Source organism: Pongo abelii, chromosome 19, assembly GCF_028885655.2.
Source record: "Pongo abelii isolate AG06213 chromosome 19, NHGRI_mPonAbe1-v2.0_pri, whole genome shotgun sequence".
In the NCBI taxonomy this organism is placed as follows: domain Eukaryota; kingdom Metazoa; phylum Chordata; class Mammalia; order Primates; family Hominidae; genus Pongo; species Pongo abelii.
The window spans coordinates 7,232,024-7,257,889 of NC_072004.2; the positions used below are offsets into that span (position 1 = coordinate 7,232,024).

At 54.2% G+C, this 25,866-nt stretch overlaps 2 protein-coding genes across 11 annotated transcripts; one reads left to right on the forward strand and one right to left on the reverse strand.

The window, feature by feature from the left end:
* The first annotated feature begins 5,168 nt into the window (after positions 1–5,168).
* On the forward strand, positions 5,169–12,793 carry TNK1 (tyrosine kinase non receptor 1). 7 transcript variants are annotated; one of them, XM_024234871.3, is made up of 13 exons: positions 5,171–6,192; positions 6,353–6,423; positions 6,528–6,719; positions 6,812–6,967; positions 7,072–7,355; positions 7,586–7,856; positions 9,658–9,752; positions 10,087–10,251; positions 10,476–10,555; positions 11,510–11,808; positions 11,892–11,987; positions 12,075–12,203; positions 12,399–12,793. In XM_024234871.3, exons 1-12 carry the CDS (start codon positions 6,030–6,032, stop codon positions 12,186–12,188), a joined length of 1,986 nt encoding a protein of 661 aa, XP_024090639.3. In that variant the 5' UTR covers positions 5,171–6,029; the 3' UTR covers positions 12,189–12,203; positions 12,399–12,793. The 7 variants fall into 7 exon arrangements, 5 of the variants coding, with proteins under 5 accessions (XP_054392123.2, XP_054392122.2, XP_054392125.2 ...); XR_008515281.2 differs by lacking the exon at positions 11,510–11,808 and having other exon boundaries at positions 5,170–6,192; XM_054536148.2 differs by having other exon boundaries at positions 5,170–6,192; positions 11,892–12,203.
* A 37-nt stretch (positions 12,794–12,830) lies between these two features.
* PLSCR3 (phospholipid scramblase 3) lies at positions 12,831–17,706 on the reverse strand. 4 transcript variants are annotated; one of them, XM_009251244.4, is made up of 8 exons: positions 17,596–17,706; positions 17,223–17,384; positions 16,722–16,957; positions 16,588–16,630; positions 16,265–16,485; positions 15,913–16,074; positions 13,752–13,913; positions 12,831–13,559 (listed from the first exon to the last, which is right to left on the reverse strand). In XM_009251244.4, the coding sequence occupies exons 2-8, from the start codon at positions 17,227–17,229 to the stop codon at positions 13,503–13,505; spliced, it is 888 nt and encodes a 295-aa protein (XP_009249519.2). In that variant the 5' UTR covers positions 17,230–17,384; positions 17,596–17,706; the 3' UTR covers positions 12,831–13,502. The 4 variants fall into 4 exon arrangements, with proteins under 4 accessions (XP_009249519.2, XP_063574456.1, XP_054392127.1 ...); XM_063718386.1 differs by having other exon boundaries at positions 12,831–13,913; XM_054536152.2 differs by lacking the exons at positions 16,722–16,957; positions 17,596–17,706 and having other exon boundaries at positions 17,223–17,584.
* Positions 17,707–25,866: the final 8,160 nt, after the last annotated feature.

The following is a 25,866-nucleotide window of genomic DNA, read 5'->3' on the forward strand; positions in this document are numbered from 1 at the left end:
TTTAAATATGGGCAGTTTATTGAATGTCAATTATACCTCAATAAAGCTGTAACAAAAAAAACTCCAGTGGATAAAAATAATTCAAATATCCATCATTAGGATACTAGATTTGAATAGTAATATATTTATATAATGGACTACTACTTCATAATAAAAAATAACTACTAATATACACAACAGCATAGATGAATCTCAAAAAGATTATGTTGAGTGAAATAAGCCAAAAACAAAAAAACTGAATAAGCACTCCATTTATAAGATCAAGAGCAGGTAAAGTTATCATTTTTTTTTAATCCTTTTTTTTTTTTTTGTGGGGGCTGGGGGAATGGAGTCTTACTCTGTCACCAGGCTGGAGTGCAGTGGTGTGATCTTGGCTCACTGCAGCCTCCACCTCTTGGGTTCAAGCGATTCTCCTGCCTCATCCTCCCAAGTAGCTGGGATTACAGGCACATGCCACCATTGCCCAGCTAATTTTTGTATTTTTAGTAGAGATGGGTTTTTACCATGTTGGCCAAGATGGTCTCGATCTCTTCACCTCATGATCCGCCCGGCCTCCCAAAGTGCTGGGATTACAGGCTTGAGCCATCGCACCCAGCCTTTTTTTGTTTTGTTTTGTTTTTTTTGAGACAAAGCCTCACTCTGTTGCCCAGGCTGGAGTGCAGTGGCATGATCTCGGCTTACTGCAACCTCTGCCTCCCAGGTTGGAGCGATTCTCCTGCCCCAGCCTCCCAAGTAGCTGGGATTACAGGCGCCTGCCACCACGCCTGGCTAATTTTTGTACTTTTAGTAGAGATGGGGTTTCACCATGTTGACCAGGATGGTCTCGAACTCCTGACCTCAGGTGATCCACCTGCCTCGGCCTCCCAAAGTGCTGGTAATACAGGCGTGAGCCACTACGCCTGGCCAGATCATTGGGTTTTAAAAATCAGAGTAGTAGTTCCTTCTGGGGGATGAAATTGACTAAAAATAGACACAAGGGAACTTTATGGGATGAAAGAAATGTTCTGGATCTTTAGCCACATTAATAGATGTGTACATTTGTTGAAATTCATCATATTGTACAGTTAAATGTGTACATCTTACTGACTATAGATTATATCTCAGTAAAATAGTGTAATGAAGTAGAGTAGGGGTCGGGCGCAGTGGCTCATGCCTATAATCCCAGCACTTTGGGAGGCTGAGGCAGGTGGATCACGAGTTTCGGAGTTCAAGACCAGCCTGGACAATATGGTGAAACCCCGTCTCTACTAAAAAAATACAAAAATTAGCCAGGCATGGTGGCAGGTGCCTGTCGTCCTAGCTAATCAGGAGGCTGAGGCAGGGAACTGCTTGAACCCGGGAGGTGGAGGTTGCAGTGAGCCGAGATTGTGCCACTGCACTTCAGCCTGGGTGACAGAGAGAGAGACTCTGTCTCAAAAAAAAAAAGAAAAGAAAAGAAAAGAAAGAAAGAAAGAAAGAAAAAGAAAAGTAGAGTAGGGCCAGGCACGATGGCCCATGCCTGTAATCCCAGCACTTTGGGAGGCCAAGGCAGGCAGATGAAAAAGTCAGGAGTTCGAGACCAGCCTGGCCAACATGGTGAAACCCTGTCTCTACTAAAAATACAAAAATTAGTTGGGCGTGGTGGCACGCCTGTAATCCCAGCTACTCGGCAGGCTGAGGCAGGAGAATCGCTTGAAACCAGAAGGCGGAGGTTGCAGTGAGCCAAGATCGTGCCACTGTACTCCAGCCCGGGCGAAAGAATGAAACTCCGTCTCAAAAAAAAAGAAAAGAAAGTAGAGTAATTTTCGGCCAGGCACGGTGGCTCACGCCTGTAATCCCAACACTTTGGGAGGCTGAGATGGGCGGATCACCTGAGGTCAGGAATTCAAGACCAGCATGATGGCGGAGGGCACCTGTAATCCCAGTTACTTGGGAGGCTGAGGCAGAAGAATCGCTTGAACCTGGGAGGTGGAGGTTGCAGTGAGCCAAGATTGCACCACTGCACTCCAGCCTGAGCTACAGAGTGAGACCTGTCTCAAAAAAAGGAAAAAAAAGCAGAGTAATTTTCTGTTTCTTTTCTTTTTTTTTTTCGCTCTGTCACCCAGGCTGGAGTGCAGTGGCGCAATCTCGGCTCACTGCAAGCTCCGCCTCCCGGGTTCACGCCATTCTCCTGCCTCAGCCTCCCGAGTAGCTGGGACTACAGGCGCCCGCCACCAGGCCTGGCTAATGTTTTTTTTTTTTTGTATTTTTAGTAGAGACGGGGTTTCACCATGTTAGCCAGGATGGTCTCGATCTCCTGACCTCGTGATCTGTTCACCTCAGCCTCCCAAAGTGCTAGGATTACAGGCGTGAGCCACCGTGCCCAGCCAAGTAGAGTAATTTTCATATGAATATAACAACAACCAAAAAATAAAATTAAAAAACCCTTCCATGTAAGGATTAAACAGCACATCAGATGTAACCAAAGAGAGAATTAGTGAACTGAAAGACAGACTAGAAGAGATTACCTGAATGTATCACCAAGACACAAAGAGATGAAAAATACAGGAGACAGGTTAAAAGACACAGAGTACAGAATGAAAAGGTCTAGAATACTCCTAATCAGAGTTGGCAAAGGAGAGAGCACAGAGGACAGAGGAAAAATAATATCTGGATGGTTTCTGAGAACTTTCCAATATGATAAAATACGATAAAAGATGTGAATTCATACATACAGGAAATACAACATATTGAGCAGAATAAATAGAATAAATAAATATCTAGATACATTGTGACAAAACTACAAAACACCAATGACATCTTAAAAGCAGGGAGTAAAGAGAGATCATCTACACAACAATGAGGATTAGACTGAGGAGACTTCTTTACAACCAACATGTATCAGGCCTATTATATGCCCACACTGTCCTAGGTACTTAGAACACAAGCATGAACAAGCCAGGCCCAGCCCCTGCCCTGTGGAGCTACAGAACCTCTATCAGGGATCGCAGATGTGCAGTAACAATTATAGTATGATGAGCAATCCTGGTTAGAGGGCAAAAGAATCGGCAAGAAAACAATACCATGGAACAGCACTATGAAGATTTTCCTATCCCACGTAGGATCCACATAGGGATCAGCCCCAAGCACAGATCCTTGCTGGCAGCCTGAGAGTCACTCAGTCTAATTTGGTTTCAAGGCAACTCCACCAACCTTTATTAAATAAGGCTCTGGGTTTCTGGGTACTGGCTGCCTGCTCACACTTTCCCTTACAGACATCTGGACCCCTCCCTTACCCCACATTATAAGCAAGGAGGAAGAAGAGGACCCGAGGCTGGGAAACGTGGAGGTAGCAGTTGGGATCAAATATCCTACATGTTTACCAAGACCAGGAGGGCTTTTCCCTCCAAGGGACCCTTGGGACAGCAGCTGCTATGTTCACGCATCCTTCCTTGGGACAGGGGGCAGACTAGATGTCCTAAGACTGGCAGCTTCCTCTTTGGGACCCCTGAGAGAAGCAGAGACAAATGCTCCTCCTCAGGGCCTTCTTCAAGGTCCTGGACTGAGTCCCGTGGCCACAGGCTAGGTAGCAGTGTGCAGGGCCCTGGGTTCTGCAGAGCTTACATGGAGGGCAGGCATTACGCTGGAAGGAAGCCCAGGAGTGTCAGTGATGGGGAAGCGTGCCCTGAGGCATGGAATGCTGCCCATGATCAACAACAGCTTCAACTGTAGACTCTGTCTAGGCCAGGGCCAACTCTCTGTACCAGCATCAACATCTCTCTGCCCTGGCCCCATTCCAGGGTTCATTAAGTAAAGCCTGCTAGGAAGCTCTGAACCCCCTGCCATGAGGCAGGAACTGTGTCCTATTTAGCCTTACATTCCCTGTGCGTGGACAGGATAGCTCTATCGGGCGCTTATTCATGTAAGAGGTAGGGTCCTGGCTGAGAGGTGAAGGATTTGGCGAGAGGGCATGGGGGACAGAGACAGAGGAGTGAAGTCTGGGGAGGGCTGGCTGGAAAGACGTGAAGGAAGGCGAGCAGAGGAGAAGGGAAGGGGGCTTCTCACAGTCGGGGCGATCTGGTCTGGAGGAGGGAGGGGCCGCCAGCCGCCCTGGGGACCGTCACCTTGTCCCACTAGGGAACTCGGGGTGCGGCCCTGGCCGGCCCCGGGCCAGCCGCCAGGTCCCCGCCCTCTGAGGGATTTACTCCTGTCCCGCCTCCTCGGATTTAGCCCAGGCAGCCTGGGAGGTTCCGCAGTCGCCGCTTCCGCCTTGACCAGGTGAGGGTCCGGACCGAGCAGGGGGCCCGGGCTGGGGAGGGCCGGCGGAGCAGCCGTCGCGGGGGGCGCGTCCTGGGGGCGCTGGGCCTGTCCCCTTCTCCTGCTTCCTTCCCTCCCTCAGCCGCGCTTCCTCCTATCTCCCTTCTCCTGCGCTCCCCTCTTCCCACCGAGCGCGCAGGGCCGGGTCCCCCAGGGTCCTGGGCTTTCTCTTTCCCAACCCAACCCCTGCTTGTGCCCGGTTCTGAGCCCACCTGTGCGTTTCCAACTAGGCCCAGCCTCGATCCTCTTCTTCCTCCTTGCTTATAATGTAGGGGAAGGGACGGGTCCAGGTGTGTGTTAGGGAAAGTGTGAGCAGGCTGCCAGTACCCAGAGGCCCAGAGCCTTATTTAACAAAGGTTGGTGGAGCTGCCTTGAAGCCAAGTTAGACCGAGTGACTCAGGCTGCCGGCAGGGATCTGTGCCTGGGGCTGAGCTCAGGTAGGTGTGGGACTGTGTACCTGACAGCCTCAGTGGCTCCATAGGCAGCACCTAAGCCTAGCGGCCATCACAAGTGCCTGATTTGATTTCAAATGTTGCTGCCTCCGGTGGAGGAGAGGCAATGACCATGGACCTCTTTTGGCTTGAGGGGCCCCTATGCCCCCATAGCTCAGGTATGCTGTGTGCACACTGTACCTCCATGTCTGTGTGTTGTGTTCATATGGACCTTTGTGTCTTAGCCGTGTGGGGCAGTGTATCTAGGTGTTTGGAGGCAGTGAACTGCCATGTCCCATGGATGTGACACGTATGTACAAGGAACATCTCATGGAAGGACATGGATGAGCCTGGGCGTTTTGTGGCCACATGCTGAAATGTCTCAGCGTTAAGACAACATATATCGGCCGGGCGCAGTGGCTCACGCCTGTAATCCCAGCACTTTGGGTGGCCGAGGCGGGCGGATCATGAGGTCAGGAGTTCAAGACCAGCCTGGCCAATATGATGAAACCCCATCTCTACTAAAAATACAAAAAATAGCTGGGCATGGTGGCACGCGCCTGTAGTCCCAGCTACTTGGGAGGCTGAGGCAGAAGAATTGCTTGAACCCGGGAGGTGGAGGTTGCAGTGAGCCAAGATCACGCCACTGCATTCCAGCCTAGATGAAAGAGCGAGACTCTGTCTCAAAAAAAAAAAAAAAAAAAAAGAAGACATGTATTTGGGAGTCTCGGCCATGTTTTGCAGTATATCTGTAGGTCTCAGTGTGTGTGTGTGGCAGCATGTGGGAGGCAGTGTACCTTCATGTGTGTGCGTGCTCTACCTACATGTCTGAGGTATGGTGTGGTTGTCATATCTGAGCATCTCTAGTGTGTGTGGTAGGCAAACATGTCTCATGTTGGAGGAAGGGAGATGTCTCAGGTGTGTATGAGTGAGTTTGTGCCACCGTGTAGCTCAGGTCTAAAAGGGCAGTGTTTCTGGGTGTCTGGGTGTGTGATGTGCCATATTTCAGAGTCAGGATGGTAACATACCTGGAGTCTGTAGTAGGAGCAGGCAGTATGCTAAAATTGCAGGTGTGAGCAGGGCAGGTTACTCAGCAGTGAAGGGACAGAGTACCCGGATGCCATGGGCACGGGGAACATTCTACCTGGGATTTGTGTACGTGAGTGGCAGGGATCCTGGCTGTCTCTGCTGTGTCCCTGCCTCTGTACCTGAGTGTTTCTGATGACTTGCAGGTGGAGCTGGAGACCTGGTCTCTCTAGGGCCTACCCTGGGCTGAACATCTGAAGGAGAGTGCCATCATCCTTAGGAACTCCTTCTCTGGACATGCTTCCTGAGGCCGGCTCCCTGTGGCTACTGAAGCTGCTCCGGGACATCCAGTTGGCCCAGTTTTACTGGCCCATCCTTGAGGAGCTTAATGTCACTCGGCCAGAGCACTTCGACTTTGTAAAGCCCGAGGACCTGGACGGCATTGGCATGGGCCGGCCTGGTGAGGGACCCCTGCCCCGAGGTCCTGGTCTCTCTGTCCACAGCCTATCAGTTGCCTTCCCCCACCACAACCCTCTTCCAGCCCTTTTCTTCCCTGTAAGCCTCTCTGCACTCTTCCCCACCCCCACCTCCACCCCAGCCCTGATTCTGGCCTCCCACAGCTCAGCGCAGACTGTCCGAAGCTCTGAAAAGGCTACGTTCCGGGCCTAAGTCTAAGAACTGGGTCTACAAGGTGTGTGTTGTGGGTGGGCAGCTTGGGCCTGGGAATGAGCTGGCTTGAGGGGCAGGGAGGGGGGTACAGGGCTCTGCATACCGGATTTCCCATGCCTGTTTCAGATCCTTGGAGGTTTTGCCCCTGAGCACAAGGAGCCCACCCTGCCCTTGGACAGCCCACGGCACCTCCCTGAGCCAGAGGGGGGCCTCAAGTGTCTGATCCCAGAGGGTGCTGTTTGCAGAGGGGAGCTGCTGGGTTCGGGCTGCTTCGGTGTGGTGCACCGAGGGCTGTGGACGCTGCCCAGTGGCAAGAGTGTGAGTGTCCAGGGATCCCGCTTCATCCAGGCCAGCTGCCCCCTCTGTTCTTCATGCCCGCAATGCCTAAAGGCGCTTCCCCCCACCTCCAGGTCCCAGTGGCTGTCAAGTCTCTCCGGGTAGGTCCCGAAGGTCCGATGGGCACAGAACTGGGGGACTTCCTGCGAGAGGTATCGGTCATGATGAACTTGGAGCACCCACACGTGCTGCGCCTGCACGGCCTTGTACTGGGCCAGCCTCTGCAGATGGTGAGCAGATCCAGCCGCTGGTTCCCGGGACAGCCGTGCGGCAGGAGCGTAGGCGGCCAGCGTCCATGGGTACCGCTCACGCGGCGCGGTGTTCCCTCCTGCAGGTGATGGAGCTGGCGCCACTGGGCTCCCTGCACGCGCGCCTAACGGCCCCGGCCCCGACACCCCCGCTGCTCGTGGCCCTGCTCTGCCTCTTCCTGCGGCAGCTGGCGGGAGCCATGGCGTACCTGGGGGCCCGCGGGCTGGTGCACCGAGACCTCGCTACGCGCAACCTGCTGCTGGCGTCGCCGCGCACCATCAAGGTGGCTGACTTCGGGCTGGTGCGGCCTCTGGGCGGTGCCCGGGGCCGCTACGTCATGGGCGGGCCCCGCCCCATCCCCTACGCCTGGTGAGCGCGGGCCCGCGAGGGGTCGGGCTCTGAGCCGGGCGGATCCGGAGGGCAGCAGCCGAGGGAGATCGGAGGGGGCCGGGCTTCTGAGGGAGGCTGGGACCAGAAGGGTTATCCTTCTAGGCAAAGAGGACTTTTGTGAAAGATGGGAGCACTCGGGGGTGCTCCGTGGAAGGTGAGCCGCCAGGGAGCACGTGTCCCGCTCCTTTCAGCTCCACTTCCTTCGGCAGGTGTGCCCCAGAGAGCCTGCGCCACGGAGCCTTCTCGTCTGCCTCGGACGTGTGGATGTTTGGGGTGACGCTGTGGGAGATGTTCTCGGGGGGCGAGGAACCCTGGGCCGGGGTCCCACCGTACCTCATCCTGCAGCGGCTGGAGGACAGAGCCCGGCTACCTAGGCCTCCCCTCTGCTCCAGGGCCCTCTACTCCCTCGCCTTGCGCTGCTGGGCCCCCCACCCTGCCGACCGGCCTAGCTTTTCCCACCTGGAGGGGCTGCTGCAAGAGGTGGGAACCCCTTACCTCACCAGATACCCAGTCCCTCTTCCCTCCATTCGCTCTCCCAGGGTGCCATGCAAAGACTAACTTATCCAGATGCCTGTGCTGGTCTCTGGGACTCAGCTCTGAGCAAAACAGATGCAGTCCCTACTTGCAGGGAGATCAGAGCCCTGGGGAGGCAGCTTGGGGCTACACAGATGCAGACTGAAAGGCTGGGGTCTGTGTCTGGGCCAGAATAGGGGCATAGAGGAGACAGCACTCAGTTGCAGTCGTGTTGACATGCAGAGGAAGAGAAGGGCTCAGCGTGAGAAGGGGGAAATAGAAATAATGAAGCCGCAGGCCAGGCGCGGTGGCTCATGTCTCTAATCCCAGCACTTTGGGAGGCGGAGGTGGGCAGATCACCTGAGGTCGGGAGTTCAAGACCCGCCTGACCAACATGGAGAAACCCCGTCTCTACTAAAAAATACAAAATTAGCTGGGTGTGGTGGTGCATGCCTGTAATCCCAGCTACTTGGGAGGCTGAGGCAGGAGAATCGCTTGAACCCGGGAGGCGGAGGTTGCGGTGAGCCAAGATCGCACAATTGCACTCCAGCCTGGGCAAAAAGAGCGAAACTCCATCTCAAAAAAAAAAAAAAGAAGTAATGAGGCTGCAGAGAGAGCAGGAGCTGTGTCATGGAGGGCTTTGCAAGGCGTGTTAAGCTAACACGTAGAGCACTTGACCTGTGCAGGACACTGCACTGTGTGCTTTACATGGGCGCTTATGCAGATTCGCTCATTTAATGCTCTCAACCACTGGATGAGGTAATTATTATTATTATTATTTTATTTTGAGACAGAGTCTTGCTCTGTCACCCTAGCTGGAGTGCAGTGGTGGGATCCTGGCTCACTGCAACCTCCACCTCCCAGGTTCAAGCAATTCTCCTGTTTCAGCCTCCCGAGTAGCTGGGACTACAGGTGCCTGCCACCACGCCTGGCTAATTTTTGTATTTTTAGTAGAGATGGGGTTTCACCATGTTGGCCAGGCTGGTCTCGAACTCCTGACCTCAAATGATCCACCGGCCTCGGCCTCCCAAAGTGTTGGGATTACAGGCATGAGCCACCGCGCCCGGCCTGGATGAGGTAATTATTATTATCTCCATGTTACTGATGGGCAGTAGAGGCACTGAGAGTTTAAGTGACTTGCCTAAAGTCACATGGTAAGTGGAGGAGTTGGGATTTGAGCCAGTTAATTTGACTTCAGAGCTGTTCCCTAAGCTGCTACACTCTACCACTAAATTTTAGTCTTTACTCTGAAGGCATTTGGGAGCCAGGGAAGCCTACTAGGCAGGGGAGTTACAAGCCACTCTGCCCATGACGGCACTCTGGTGTGGCGCAAGAATGGATTAGAGGGATGATGCTGAGGCTGGGAGACCAGGTAGGCAACAGTGGCTGTGAAGCAGAAGGGAGATGAAGAGGTCTGGATGAGGGTAGAGGCGGTGGGGCTGCAGAGGAGTGGAAATTTCCCAGAGGGGCTTGGGAGGCTGATCTGACGAGCCTGGATGTGGAGTGAAAGCAGTGTACAGGATGACGCTCCTGTTGGTCCCCCCAGGTAGAGCCAGGGCCCTCCTCTCTTGCTCCTTGAGCCCTGACCTGTTTGTCATGGGATCCAGGTCTGCCTCCCTCACTGAATTACAACAGGGGGACAGGGAGAGTCCCACCCTGGGCCCAGCACAGACGACATACAGAGCGGGGCTCCTCTTTATTCCTGCTCCCATATTACCATTCTGACTCAGGCCACAAGCCCAGCCACCCTTTCCTCTTGTCTCCACAGGCCTGGCCTTCGGAAGGATGCTGTGTGAGGGATGTCACAGAGCCAGGCGCCCTGAGGATGGAGACTGGTGACCCCATCACAGTCATCGAGGGCAGGTGACAGTCCCATACCTCCCAAGCATCCTCAGGAGGAGGATACCCTCCCAGCCTAATTCCTGATCCCTTCTCTGCTTCTCTCCAGCTCCTTGAACCCTGATCTTCTGTGTCATCTCCTCTCCCCACTGGGTCCTGAAAGCTCCAGCATGGTCCTGGCCTCCCTGCTGGAGCCACTGCTGGCCCATAGAGCCTTATTGCATTAGGGAAAAGCCTTCCCTTCCTCCAGGCAGATGCGGCTCCAAGGCACATAGCCTAGTGAGCTGACTGTGGGCCAGGGCCCAGCCCTAACTCTTGCCCTTATTCCCAACCTATTTACCAGCTCCTCTTTCCACAGCCCCGACTCCACAATCTGGAAGGGCCAGAATGGTCGCACCTTCAAAATGGGCAGCTTCCCAGCCTCGGCGGTGACGCTGGCAGATGCGGGGGGCTTGCCAGCCACCCGTCCAGTCCACAGAGGCACCCCTGCCCGGGGAGATCAACACCCAGGAAGCATAGATGGGTGAGGACCTGAAAGGGTAGGGGACAGGGGTGGGCTGGGAGAACTGATGAGGTCCAGGAGCTTCTCTGGAAGGGAAGCCTGGGGACAGGACCAGAGTGAAGCTGCAGCCTCCACCCTGGGCCCCGGGTCTCCTGGGTTCCCTCGTGAGTTTTTTTGGGAGGATGTGTTGATCTGTGGGGTGGGGAGAGTTGGTGTGGAGGATGAACTGGATCCCTCTCCAACAGAGACAGAAAGAAGGCAAATCTTTGGGATGCGCCCCCAGCACGGGGCCAGAGGAGGAACGTGCCCCTGGAGAGGATGAAAGGTGGGTGTGGTGGACTCCAGGGTCTCTGAGGAGATCAAGACCAGCCCTTCAATTCCGACCTCCTGCCCTGAATCCATGCCTTTGCATCTATTATTTCCTTCCTCTGAATTCTGTCTGCTGGCATCCTAGCTATACCGTGAAATCTCTCTCTCTCTTTTTTTTTTTTTTTTGAGACAGAGTTTCACTCTTTTTGCCCAGGCTGGAGTGCAGTGGCGTGATCTTGGCTCACTGCAACCTCCACCTCCCGGGTTCAAGCTATTCTCCTGCCTCGGCCTCCTGAGTAGCTCGGACTACAGGCATGCGCCACCACGCCCAGCTAATTTTGTGTTTTTAGTAGAGATGAGGTTTCACCCTGTTGCCCAGGCTGGCCTTGAACTCCCAACCTCAGGTGATCTGCCTGCCTCGGCCTCCCAAAGTGCTGGGATTACAGGCGTGAGACACTGTGCCTGGCCCTATACTGTGGAATCTTAAAAGATGGGAAGCCCTCCTGCCTTCCCTTCTGAAGAGCACCTCCACACTCTGGGCCCTGAGCTCTGAGTTCTCTGGGCCCTCCGCCTAGGCCTTGGTGTCCATTTGCCCATCTGTCTTATTGTCCCACCTGACACATGAACCACCCAGGGACAGGGCTGGCTAGCTCATCTGCAAATGCTTGCAAAATCATCCAGCTCAGCACAGATGAAGACAGAGAGTGGGGCCAGGCATGGTCGCTCACGCCTGTAATCCCAGCACTTTGGGAGCCCAACGTGGGCGGATGGCCTGAGTCCAGGAGTTTGAGACCAGCCTGGGCAATGTGCCGAAACCCCGTCTCTACAAAAATACAAAAATTAGCCAGTCGTAGTGGCAGGCACCTATAGTCCCAGCTACTCAGGAGGCTGAGGTGGGAGGATTGCTTGAGCCCAGGAAGCGGAGGCTGCAGCCAGCCGAGTTCAAGTTGTTTCTTTCTCAACTGTGCAGGCATTTCCAGGAGTCTGGAGTCAGTTCTGTCCCTGGGTCCTCGTCCCACAGGGGGTGGTTCAAGCCCCCCTGAAATTCGACAAGCCAGAGCTGTGCCCCAGGGACCCCCAGGCCTGCCTCCACGCCCACCTTTATCCTCTAGCTCTCCTCAGCCCAGCCAGCCCCCTAGGGAGAGGCTTCCCTGGCCCAAAAGAAAACCCCCACACAATCACCCCATGGGAACGCCTGGAGCCAGTAAAGCCGCTGCCCTCTCTGGAGGCCTCTTGCCCGATCCTGAGTTGCAGAGGAAGATTATGGAGGTGAGGTCTCACTGAAATGGCCTGGTGTCCAGAAGGGGCTACAGGCAGGGGCAGGGGCCTGAGTGAGGCTTTGTCTGTCTCAGGTGGAGCTGAGTGTCCATGGGGTCACCCACCAGGAGTGCCAGACAGCACTAGGAGCCACTGGGGGAGATGTGGTTTCTGCCATCCGGAACCTCAAGGTAAAGCCAGCCCCTTCTCTTGGGGTCCCTCCTCTCCCGCCCCTGCCACCTGGCAGTCAGCTGCAACCCACCCTCCTGCTTCCACAGGTAGACCAGCTCTTCCACCTGAGTAGCCGGTCCAGAGCTGACTGCCGGCGCATCCTGGAGCATTACCAGTGGGACCTCTCAGCTGCCAGCCGCTATGTCCTAGCCAGGCCCTGAGCTCAGCTTTTGTGGGTATGGACACCAGCATGAAAAGCCGAGGCCCCTGAGGGCCTGGCCACACGGGACCAAGCAGAACCAGAACAAGGTCCTGACAGGGGTAGACCTTCCACCTGGGAAGATCCCACCTGCTGTAGGCACATGGAGGAGGAGCCCAGAGTTGGGCACTGGCAAATGTCTCCTCCCTCCCATGCTCCTTGGCTTCTGCAGGCTGAAGCTCCTTTGGCTGGGCCAAGAAGGATCTAGTCTGCCCACTACATTCTCAAACAAGAGGACTTGGAGGAAAACAGCTGCTATACATCATATGCAGAGGAAGCTTCTACGCACTAGAGAGGATCAAGGGGCCACACTGGACCATGTGAACTGCCATCCTGAACTGCCATCAGCTACCACACTGGACTCTGCAGGGCAGCCATCCTGGATGATGGAAGCCGCCATATTGACTTGGGGTATAGGCCCAAACTGCCTTCATTTGGTCCAGGGCCATCGTGGGTGATAACGATTGCTCTCTTGCACTCAGGTACATTTGATGCTGGTAGTATGGATTATGAGATGGACCAGCCCCTGCCCCAGCCCAGCTCTCACGTTCCCCTTTGTTTTTTCCCATACCAACTCCTTCTACCCTCCCCTATTACATACATCTTTCAATGTCCAAAAAGTTACAAAGTTTATATGAATGTAACATATAAAGATGCAGCCTTTTTCCTAGGGCAAGGGAAGGAAGGGCAGTTACATAAGGCACAGGAATCGCAGCAAGCACCAGCTGAAGGCAGGGCCCTAGTGGGAGAGGAAGTTGGCACTGGGGTCCCCCTGCAGCTGTTGATGGGGAGGTAGAGACCCCCTCAAAGTGCCATGGTCTGAGGCTGAACTAATTGGCCAAGGAGATGCTAGGCAGCGGCGGGGCGGGGGGGCGGGGGCGGTGGCTATATCCACCGTCTTTGGTGCAGCAGCTTGCCCTTCCACACCCCAGCCCTCTTGTAAAACCCCAGAGTCCTGGGTTCCAGAGGCCTCCTTTGGAGCAGAGGCCCTGGAAAGGGGTGGGAGGGAGTGCATGGGGAAAGTGTGAAAGCCGATATGCCTGTGTGCCGAGGGACTGCTGGGACAGTGGTGGGAGGTAGCAGGAGAGGGGCTCTCATACATACCCCTCCTTGGGGACCACAGGGGCAGGCGGCCAGGGAGTAGGGTAGGGATGGGGTCCCCCTTCTGTCCCCTGCAGTGTACATGGGGGAAAGGGGCTGCCCAGAGGAGGGGCCAGGGCAGGTGACCATCTGGAGTTCTGGTCGAGGTGATGGTCTCCTCACACCATAGGGGCCTCTAACTGGTGATGGCAGAGGGCCCAGCGCCTCCTCGCTTCTCAAAGAACATGTAGTCCTAAGAGGAGGCCACTGTCAATGGGAGATCCGGCTGGGCCAGCCCAGCTTGGCTGTCACAGGCCAGCTCTAGAACCTCAACCCCCGCAACACCTATCCCTGACCTTCCCCTAGCAAGAGGCCAGGAAATGCATAAAGCTTCAAATGACAGCAAAGGACAGGCAGGAGGTGGGGGCAGGGGCAGCCAACTCACAATGAGGAAAGTGGCTCCCAGCAACACAGCCTTCACCCTCACATCCAGGTCCAGCGGGAACTGTAGGCCGAAGTCATCTGCAGCCGTGATGGCTTCTCGGACCAGGCCCCCCCACTGCTTGCTGATGCGGCCCACACTGCGGGATTCATCCCGAGTCTTCACCTGTCATCAGCGAGGGAGGAAGGACCCAACTGAGGAGGAGGCAGCCAGTCTCACCTGCTCCAGTCTCATTCCCACAGTCGCATGTATGAATTTGCAGGGTCTCCACTCAGTGAATCTTCCCCTCTAATGGTCACCGAGTGATCGCTTTCCCAGCTGGTTCCCATCACAGAGTATGACAGCTGGGGAAACTGAGGCACTCTAGATCATGCTGAGTCTATACCCAAAATTAGGATTCAGACTCAGATCTGCTGCTATCGAAAGGCGATGCGTGACATAACTGAACAGCAGTGGTGGGAGAACTGGAAGCATGACAATCCAACCCCCTTAGGGTATGGCTGTTTGCTAGGTTTGCTCTGGTTCCCAATGCCCCTGCCACCCACAATTGGCAGAGTTTGTGCCCTACACAAAGTAACCTGGCCAAAAGGTCAAGGAAAGCTACTGGAATCCTGGCTGTACTTCACCAGTCAAGAAGGCTCCTAGAAGGCTATGTCTACCCCGAAGAGTACCTTTTCTCTAATCTGCAAAGTAGGGGAGGGCCTTGCCCAGCACTGCATGAGAGCCTCATCTAGAGAGGGATACATGCCTATCTACTGTGGGGAGAGGCAGCAGTCAGTAGCCTTTGAGGACCACAATTTCCACTGGCTTCTCTGAGCCACACAGCAACAGGCCCTGCCGATGTGGGTAGTTACTCCCCGTGACTTCCTGGTCCTTTTCCTGTGCTCATTCTCCAGTGATTACAACTGCAGTGATTTCCTTTTGTGTCATTCCCATCCCCTTCCTGCACTGTCCTACAGCTCTGGGGCACTTCCTGCCATGGTCCTAAGGGTACAGCCCCAAGTATGGACCATTTATAATTATGTAAAAGGGACACTGGCCCTATGAGAACCCCACAGCCTATACATTCCCATCTGGAGATCACGCAGTTATTATATCTTATTCCCAATTGGTTCCCATCATGGAATCTCCCTCTAGCTACCAAGGTGACTCATTTTTGCAAAGTAACCTTAGGTAGGGTACCTCATTAGAAGCGTTGGAAAGTCTACTGGATTATACCTGTTGTTTCTCCCTTATCTGCACAAGCAATTATCCCTTAAAGAACTCAAGGGTCAGTCAGGTGCGGTGGCTCACGCCTGTAATCCCAGCACTTTGGGAGGCTAAGGTGGGCGGATCACCTGAGGTCAGGAGTTCGAGACCAGCCTGACCAACATGGAGAAACCTCGTCTCTACTAAAAATGTAAAATTAGCCGGGCATGGCGGCGCATGCCTATAATCCCAGCTACTTGGGAGGTTTAGGCAGGAGAATTGCTTGAACCCGGGAGGCAAAGACTGCAGTGAGCCGAGATCATGCCATAGCACTCCCACCTGGGCAACAAGAGCAAGACTCCGTCTCAAAACAAACAAACAAACAAAAAACAAACAAAAAAAGAACTCAAGGGTCTGTGGAGTGCCTTTGTCTTCTAGAAACCAAGGTGCTTCCCAGGCCTCACCTCACTCTGAAATTCTCACTACTTGGGATCTCTAGCTTCCAGGCTGGTGACAAGAATGCACAGTGAGAAGGATATACTGGATTTCAGAATGGCAGGGGCATTTGGATTCTATTTTAGCAGGGCAGGCTACAGGATGTTAACATGTTAAAATCGTGCTTGCTCCAGGGCCTGGGCTCACAAACTCATACACAGCAGCCACATGGGCCCAGCCCACACAGACTTAATCATCCTTCACCCCAAATCCAGGCTGGCCTTAGATTTTTTTTCTGCCCATCTCAGGGCCCCTTGTAATAATCAGCATCGCTCCTTAAGATGAAATCCTCGTTGTTATGCTTTTATAAGAGCACAAGGCCATCCTATTTCCAAATGGAGGAATGCTGCAAAGGCTGTCGGAGTCACAGTGGATTTAGATTGATGAGCTCAGGGTCTTGACCTTAGTGTTAACTATCCTGCCTCGTCGAATCATCATCTCGGTTTACGAAGGTCCCAAGAACCTCTAGTATTCCTGATACCTCAAAGTTGGTGTCTGTGCCACAGCCACAGGTCCAGCAGGGCCCCACCACTCGCAAGACTGTCTGGCGATCGGCATCCTGGATGGAGAACTTGGGGAGGAAGGGATGCCAGGTCTGTAGCACGTGGCCAATGGTGGTGCCTGGTGGAGCCTGTACTTCCATCTGGGAGTGGGAAGCAGACAGGGTCACTGCGGAGGCAGGGGTCTCAGCTCTATCATCTGTCTATTTGGCCCTCACTAAACCTCCCATCCCCACCTGCCCACTCCCATCTGATCCAGGCCTCATCTCAGGTGGACCTCATCATTGTCCCGCCCCACCAAGCCCGCCCTCCCGGCCCCATCCCTCCGCCCACCTCCTGGAGGCCACAGGGACAGCAGCTGCAGCCACAGTGCAGCGGGCGGAGCAAACGCAGCACCTCGCGGTCCCCGGGGTCGGCCAGGCGGACACGCAGCGGCCGGCGGGCGCCACAGCACAGACGGGCGCAGCAGTTGCTCTCCTCGGCCGCCTGACCCAGGGGCTGCCCGGCCCCAGAGCGCAGTTCATACCGGTTACAGGTCTCCCAGCCTAGGAACGCTGCCAGGGGTGACACGGGGAGATTTATAGAGCCTCGCGCGCCCAGGAGCCCACCATCCAGGCCACCACCATGAGGTCCAACCTCCCACTGCTTCTACTTACTTTCCACTCGCTCAGCCTTCTGGTGAATCAAAATCTGATCAATCTGGAAAGAGAGGGGCGGCGCGCACATCAGCTGGCCCATCTGGACGCCCAGGTCCCCTCCCAGTCATCCTCCCTCCCTCCTTCCCACTCACCTGCACCAGGAATTCGAGGCCAGAAGGCACCCCTGGCAGTGGCAAGAAGGGGGCAGCAGACCCCGAGGCCACGGGGCCGGGCGAGGGGAAGAGGGCGAAGCCGGGAGCTGGGGCAGGTACCTGGGCGGGCACTGGCGCCTGCCCGGGCCCAGGATGTAGCGCCGGCTCCGGGTACCCAGGGGTGACAGGGTAGGGAGGTGGGGGCGAAGGGGCGTAGCCTTTGGGGGGCAAGTAGCCTGTAAAGCGGTGGGGGCAGGATAGATTAGAAAGGGACCCAAGGCCTCATCCCCTTATTCCTCAGCCCATGGGCCGCGAGGCTTCGGAGGAAACGTGGTGGCAAGAGGCAGAGAAAGATGGGGCAGGGGAGCAGGGTGGAGGTTCCCCGGAAGGAAGGGAGGGGCCCCACCCAGCCAGTCCGAGCACGTTCCGGGAGGATGTGTTCAAACTCGGCTCCCAAGTCCGTGGGGGGATAACGGAGACCCCGGACTTGTGCGCACTTACCTGCCATGGGAGAAGGGCTGGGGTTTTCGGGATGATGGTGTCTGGGTGGCTTAGTTCTGGAAGCGGAGGCAAACTCGGAGATAGCCAGACAGACACAGAGAGAGACACAAAGACGGAGAGGCAGCTGCGCCCGGCGCCGGCCCAGGGTCTCTTGGGCGGCGCCTATGACTCGGGGAGAAACCCAAGTGTCAGTGGGCGGGACTGGGTACCTGCGACCCGGGATTCCCTCGGGGGCCCCAGAACCGCCCCTTCCCTTTGTTCTCCCATCCTGCGGAGGAGGCTGTGGGCGGACGGCAGGACAGATGGACCCGCGGTCAGACCGACAGCCCCACCTCGAGGGCGGTCTCCCTGACCCCTCTGTGCCCCCGCTCACCTGGAGCCCCCAGAAGAGCCCGGGTGCTTAGCACTCGGCGGCTCACAGGAGCTGGCGGAGGCGGAGGCGGGCCCGAGCTCGGACCCCGGCCCCGCCCCCCGACCCGCCGGGCCCGCCCCCCGACCCGCCGGGCCCGCCCCCCGACCCGCCGGGCCCGCCCCCTCCTGGGCGGTGCGTTTGTGCGGGGAGGAAGGCGGCCAGTCCGCTGCCCAGGGAAGCCGATCATGGGCTTTGCTCCTCGGCGTCGCCGGCGTTCCCGCCCCTTCCGCTCGGACTACAGATGCCCAGAGAGTAGGAGCGCCTGGAGAAGGCGGCGGCTGGGCCCGGGCCCCGCGAACCCCGCCAGGCCGGCGGCGTGCGTGCTCAGCGCCCTGGGTGGGAGGCGAGGGCGGCCCGCGCCGCACTGGCCCCTGGGCTCTCCTCCTCCCAAGGGCAGTCGGGCCTCGCTGACGCAGCGGAACACCCTTCACACTCGCTCATTGGCTTCCAGGACTGGCTCCTGGCTCGCCTTCTGCCTCCCAGGGGCGACCTCGCCGTCTTCTCTCCCTGGCGCAGCGGTGGCCCACACGGGCACCTCGCAGCGACAGCAGTTTCTGCAGGTGCCAGGCCGCCAAACTGTGTCAGTGAGCCTGCTCAGGCCGCCTAGAGGGCCAGAGGAGGAAGCGCGGTCAGAAAAGACCCCCGAGACGAGTCTCTTCGACTGGATCCTGAGCCAGGACCAGTCCTGCCTTGGGGGCCACTGGCTGAGTGGCGCAAGAGATGAGTTTAGAAACGGAGTGCAGTCCACGTACACGGCGGGTTGTGTGGGAGCTGGGATTTGGCCCCACGGGCAGCGAGGAGTCCACCGAGGCATTTTTAGAACAAAGAAGGTCAAATGTGTGTTTTAGAAAGATCGTGGCAGGGCGCGGTGTTTCACGCCTGTAATCCCAGCACTTTGGGAGGCCGAGGTGGGCGGATCACCTGAGGTCAGGAGTTTGAGACCAGCCTGGCCAACATGGCGAAAACCCATCTCTACTAAAAATACAAAAATTAGCCGGGCGTGGTGGCAGGCACCTGTAGTCCCAGCTACGCGGGAGGCTGAGGCAGGAGAAACTCTTGAACCTGGGAGGCAGAGGTTGTAGTGAGCCGAGATCAGGCCATTGCACTCCAGCCCGGGCAACAGAGCGAGACTCCATCTCAAAATAAATAAATAAAAGAGGTCAGGCCGTGAAGGCATCACCAATAAGGCGATAGTTAGGCCGGGCGCGGTGGCTCACGCCTGTAATCCCAGCACTGTGGGAGGCCGAGGCGGGCGAATCACGAGGTCAGGAGATGGAGACCATCCTGGCCAACATGGTGAAACCTCGTCTCTGCTAAAATACAAAAAAATTAGCCAGGTGTGGTGGCGGGCACTTGTAGTCCCAGCTACTCGGGAGGCTGAGGCAGGGGAATCGCTTGAACCCGGGAGGCAGAGGTTGTGGTGAGCTGAGATCTTGCCACTGCACTCCAGCCTGGCGACAGAGCAAGACTCCGTCTCAAAAAAAAAAAAAAAAAGGCGATAGTTGACCCAGAACCTAAAGGAGATGAGGGACTGAGCTGTGCAGATTACTGGGTAAATGTTTCAGGCAGAGGGAACAGCAAGGGCATAGGTCCTGAGGCAGAAGACCAGTGAGACTGGAACGGAGTTGAGGGGAAGGTCAGAGGGGTCACAAGAGGCCAGATCACGCATGGCCTTTTAGTCCACTGAATTATACCCTGAGATGGGAAGTGTTGGAGGGTCTGGACAGAGAAGAGACGTGAGACGTACTGCAGTGGTTCTCCATGTGGAGGTTCCCCCTGTGCCCTAGATGCCACCTGAGGTGAAGGATAGAAATGCAGTGAGAGCACTGGACTGGGAGGAAGGAGCCTGCGGACCCAGCCTTGGCTCTGCCACTGGACCTTTGGGTCACTCTGGTTTTTCTGTTTTTTTGAGAGTCTCACTCTGTCGCCCAGGCTGGAGTGCAGTGGCGCTATCTTGGCTCACTGCAACCTCCACCTCCCAGGCTCGAGCAATTCTTCTGCCTCAGCCTCCCAAGCAGCCAGGACTACAGCCACCACACCCAGCTAATTTTTGTATTTTTAGTAGAGATGGGGTTTCGCCATGTTGGCCAGGCCAGTCTTGAACTCTTGGCCTCAAGTGATCCTTACACCTTGGCCTCCCAAAGTGTTGGGATTACAGGATGAGCCACCGCACCCAGCCCCTCTGGGCCATTCTGGAGGTCCCCTCTAAGGGTTTGTTTGTTTGTTTGTTTATTGAGACAGGGTCTTGCTCTGTTGCCCAGGCTGGAATACAGTGGCATGATCTCCACTCATTACAACTTCTGCTTTCCAGGATCAAGGCATCCTCCCACCTCAGCCTCCCGAGTAGCTGGGACTACAGGCGTGTGCCACCATGTCCAGCTAATTTTTGTATTTTTTGTAGAGACGGGGTTTTGCCACGTTGCCCAGACTGGTCTTGAAATCCTGGGCTCCAGCAATGCACCTGCCTCAGCCTCCCAAAGTGCTGAGATTACAGGTGTGGGCCATCACACCCAGCCTATTTATTTATTTATTTATTTATTTATTTATTTATGAGACTGAGGTCTTGCTGTCACCCAGGAGGGAGTGCAGTGGCACCATCAGAGATCACTGCAGCCTCAAACTCCTAGGCTCGGCCGGGCACAGTGGCTCACATCTCTAATTCCAGCACTTCACATCTCTAATCCCACTCTGCCCAGGCAGGCAGAGCACTGAAGGTTAGGAGTTTGAGACCAGCCCGGCCAACACAGTGAAACCCTGTCTCTACTAAAAATACAAAAAAATTACCCAGGCGTGGTTGGCACCTGCCTGTAATCCCAGCTACTCAGGAGGCTGAGGCATGAGAATCTCTTGAACCTGGGAGGCGGAGGCTACAGTAAGCTGAGATTGCGCCACTGCATTCCAGCCTGGGCAACAGGGCGAGACTACGTCTCAAACAAAAACAAAACAAAATTCTTAGGCTCAAGCTATCCTCATGCCTGGGGATCCTCAAGCTGGGACTACAGGCACATACTACCACATTATTATTATTTTATTATTATTATTATTATTTTTGAGATGAAGTTTTGCTCTCGTTGCCCAGGCTAGAGTGCAATGGCCTCCCAGGTTTAAGTGATTCTCCTGCCTCAGCCTCCTGAGTAGCTGGAATTACAGATGCCTGCCACCACACCTAGATAATTTTTGTATTTTTAGTAGAGACAGCATTTCACCACTTTGGCCAGGCTGTTCTTGAACTCCTGACCTCAGGTCATCCACCTGCCTCGGCCTCCCAAAGTGCTGGGATATTTTTATTTTTTTAGAGACAGCATCTCACTATGTTGCCCAGGCTGCTCTTGAATGCCTGAGCTGTAGCTATTCTCCACTGTAGCCTCCTAAGTAACTGGGTAGGGGGCTGAAGCAGGAGGATCGCTTGAGCCTAGCAGTTTGAGACTAGCCTAGGCAACCAACATGGTGAGACCCCATCTCATCTCTTTCTTGAACCTCCTGGGTTCAAGCAATTCTCCTGCCTCAGCCTCCCGAGTAGCTGGGACTACAGGCACGCACCACCATACCCAGATAATTTTTGTATTTTTAGTAGAGATCGGGTTTCACCATGCCAGACAGGCTGGTATCGAACTCCTGAACTTGTGATCTGCCCGCCTCGGCCTCCCAAAGTGCTGGGATTACAGGTGTGAGCCACCGCACCCAGTGAGACCCCATCTCTACAAAAATGTAATAATTAGCCAGTCATGGTAGCTTACACCTGTAGTCCCAGCTACTCAGGAGGCCGAGGTGAGAGAATTGCTTGACCCTGGGAGATGGAGACTGCAGTGAGTCCTTATGGCACCACTGCATTACAGCTGGGTGACAAAGCGAGACCCTGTCTCAAACAAAACGAAAAAGCACAGAGAGGCCGTGGAACAGCTGGAGGGTGGAGGGTGTGCCCCTTCAGATGTGGAAGGCCTCGCCAAGGTGATCCTATTGAAGCTAAACTAAGCATGCACGAAGTGTTGAAGTGTATTCTAGGCACAAAGAGCAACTGCAAAACAGGCTGAAAAGAGCAGCTCAAAATCTTGAGGCAGAAGAAAATGTGGTGGGTTGGCAATGTGGATGCCATGTAGTGACAAAGAGTCACAAGGCCCAGATGGCCAGCAGGCCTTGGAGACAGTGGTATGGCACTTGGAATCTATTTGCAGTGCAATAGTAAGTAAGTCATTGAAAAGTTTAAGTCACTCTTTTTTTTTTTTTTTTGAGATGGGGTCTTGCTGTGTTGCCCAGGCTGGAGTACAGTGGCTATTCACAGGCTTGATCTTAGCACACTAGTCTCAAACTCCTGAGTAGGTGAGACTATAGGCACACACCACTGCACCCAGCTGTCATCATTTTTAATTTCTATTTTTGTGTATGCTTTATATAGTACAATCTGTATAATATATTGAGGGCATACTTAATTTTTCTGAAGGTATGCATTTTTTTCTTTTTTGAGACAGGGTCTTGCTCTGTTGCCCAGGCTGGAGGGCAGTGACACGATCTTGGCTCACTGCAACCTCTGCCTCCTGGGTTCAAGTGATCCTTGTGCCTCAGACACCCAAGTAGTTGGGATTACAAGCACCACGCACCACCACACCAGCTACTTTTTGTATTTTTAGTAGAGATGGCATTTCACCATGTTGGCCAGGCTCGTCTCGAACTCCTGGACTCATGTTATCCGCCTGCCTCAGCCTCCCAGGATTACAGGTGCTGGGACTACAGGCGTGAGCTGCTGCGACTGGCCTAAAGGTATGCTTTTTTTTTTTTTTTTTTTTTTTGAGACAGAGTCTCATTCTGTCGCCTGGGCTGGAGTGGTGCAATGACATGATCTCGGCTCACTGCAACCTCCGCCTCCTGGGTTCAAGCAATTCTCCTGCCTCAGCCTCCCGAGTAGCTGGGATTACAGGCACCCACCACTATGCCCAGCTAATTTTTTAAATTTTTAGTAGAGACAGGGTTTCACCATGTTGCCCAGGCTGGTCTCAAACTCCTGACCTCTTGATTTGCCCACCTCAGCCTCCCAAAGTGCTGGGATTACAGGTGTGAGCCACCGTGCCCTGCCGGTATGCATTTTTAAAAGTGTGCAGATTCTTTCTCTAATGAGAAGATTTTAGGTAATTTCATCTCATTCTGTATCTCTAGTTACAATCTGCATACTTTTAATTCCAGAATTTCTATCACCAACACTAGTCTCTACTGAGCTCCCGACTCCTGTGACAGCAGCTTTCCAGGCTTCCCTGAAGCAAGAGAGTGTGTTAGAGACCTGAAGGAATTCCTAGGGGCTGGCCTGAGGATTCTGAGAAGGATGACAGGGCCAAATGGTGCAGGGCCTTGTGCAGAGATGTTGTAGTCTTCTGAGGGCAAAGGGGAGCCAATGAAGCATGTATATCCAGGGAAGTGGCATAATTTGAGGTACACTCGTAGATCACAATATTTCTTCATTTTAAAGATGAGTCAGAGGCCAGGCACAGTGGCTCATGCCTGTAATCCCAGCACTTTGGGAGGCCGAGGCGGGCGGATCACCTGAGGTTGCGAGTTTGAGATTAGCCTGACCAGCATGAAGAAACCCTGTCTCTACTAAAAATACAAAATTTGCCGGGCGTGGTGGCGCATGCCTGTAATTCCAGCTACTCGGGAAGCTGAGACAGGAGAATTGCTCGAACCCAGGAGGCGGACATTGTAGTGAGCCGAGATCGCGCCATTGCACTCCAGCCTGGGCAACCAGCGAAACTCTGACTCAAAAAAAAAAAAAAAAAGATGAGTCAGAAACCAGACATGTGTTCCTCCAAACTCAGCCTCCCGAGTAGCTGGGCCTACAGGCTACAGGCACAAGCCACTACACCTGGCTATTTTTTTTTTTTTTTTTTTTTTTTTTTTGAGACGGAGTCTGGCTCTGTCGCCCAGGCTGGAGTGCAGTGGCGCCATCGCGGCTCACTGCAAGCTCCGCCTCCCGGGTTCACGCCATTCTCCTGCCTCAGCCTCCGGAGTAGCTGGGACTACAGGCGCCCGCCACCACGCCCGGCTAATTTTTTTGTATTTTTAGTAGAGACGGGGTTTCACTGTGTCAGCCAGGATGGTCTCGATCTCCTGACCTCGTGATCCACCCGCCTTGGCCTCCCAAAGTGCTGGGATTACAGGCATGAGCCACCGCACCTGGCCATGGCTATTTTTTTTTTTTTGATTTTGATTTATTTATTCATTTATTTATTTTTTGAGACGGAGTCTCGCTCTGTCGCCCAGGCTGGAGTGCAGTGGCACTATCTCGGCTCACTGCAAGCTCCGCCTCCTGGGTTCACGCCATTCTCCTGCCTCAGCCTCCCGAGTAGCTGGGACTGCAGGGGCCCGGCACCATGCCCAGCTAATTTTTTTTTGTATTTTCAGGAGAGACAGGGTTTCACCGTGTTAGCCAGGATAGTCTCGATCTCCTGACCTTGTGATCCGCCCACCTCGGCCTCCCAAAGTGCTGGGATTACAGGCGTGAGCCACCGCACTTGGCTATTTTTTTATTTTTGTAAAGACAGGGGTCTCCCTGTGTTATCCAGGCTGGTCTCAAACTCCTGGGCTCGAGCAATGTTCCCACCTCTGCCTTCCAAAATGTTGGGATCACAGGCTTGAGCCATCGCACAGGGTCCTCTCTGTTCCTTTCCTTTCAGCATGCAGCACAATTTGTAATGGTACATGTTTTGCAAATTTTATAAATGTTTAGTTATTTCAGGTCCATTTCCACTACTAGATGGGAAACTCCTTGAGGGAGGGGATATCTGTCTCATTCACGGTTGATCTTCCTTGTAACGTGTCTGACGCATGATCAACACTGGTTTAATAAATACTGTCCCTGCCAGGAGCAGTGGCTCACACCTGTAATCCCAGCACTTTGGGAGGCTGAGGCAGGTGGATCACTTGAAGTCAGGAGTTTGAGACCAGCCTGGCCAACATGGCAAAACCCCATCTCTACTAAAAATACAAAAATTAGCCGGGCGTGGTCGCGGACGCCTGTAATCCCAGCTACTCGGGAGGCTGAGGCAGGAGAATCACTTGAGCCCAGGAGGCGGAGGTTGCAGTGAGCTGAGGTCATGCCACTGCACTCCTGCCTGGGTAACAGAGCAAGACTGCATCACAATAAATAAATAAATACTGTCCCCACTAAATATCTTCCAGTTCTCTACATGCTGTGACTGCCACTCCGGCCTGCCCTGCCACCTTTTCTCACTCCTTTCCTACCTAACTCAAACTCAGCCCACACTGAAGACTCCTGCTGCTCCAAATCCTTCCCCTCTCCATCTTGTTCTTTGTTCATTGTTTCTTCCACACAATAGAGCTCCTTTAAGTATCATCTCAAGCATTGTGACACATTTTCTGATCCCTAATACATGATCTGTCCCTGCTTTGAACTCCAAAGTATTTTGTAACTAATGACACTCCTATCCTGCCTTGCCTTAATCCTCACTTTTAGAGTAAGTGGGTGCTGATAATAACAGGGCTGAAAACCACGACCCTATAGTAATTTTTTTAAATCCCAGTACTTTGGGAGGCGGGTGAATTGCTTGAGGTCAGGAGTTCAAGACCAGCTTCGCCAATATGGTGAAACCCCATCTCTACTAAAAATACAAAAATTAGCCAGGCGTGGTGGCATGTACCTATAATCTCAGCTACTTGGGAGGCTGAGGCAGGAGAATCACTTGAACTCAGGAGGTGGAGGTGGCAGTGAGCCAAAATCGCACCACTGCACTCCAGCCTGGGCAACAGAGTGAAACTCTGTCTCAAAAAACTAAAAATAAAAATAAAAACAGGCCGGGCGCGGTGGCCGATACCTGTAATCACAGCACTTTGGGAGGCCAAGGCAGGCGGATCACCTGAGGTCGGGAGTTCAAAATCAGCCTTGCCAACATGGCAAAACCCCGTGTCTACTAAAAATACAAAAAATTAGTTGGGCATGGTGGCGGGCGCCTGTAATCCCAGCTATTCAGGAGGCCGAGGCAAGAGAATCGCTTGAACCTGGGAGGCAGAGGTTGCAGTGAGCCGAGGTCACGCCACTGCACTCCAGCCTGGGCGACAGAGCAAGACTCCATCTCAAAATAATAATAATAATAATAATAAAATTAAAAACCTAGTATGCATCAGAACCACAAGATGAGCTTATTAAAATACAGATTCTCAGGCCTGAAAGAGTGCTTCAGTAGGAATCTGCGTTATTTCAAGCATTCTTTATGACTTTGATGCCCACCA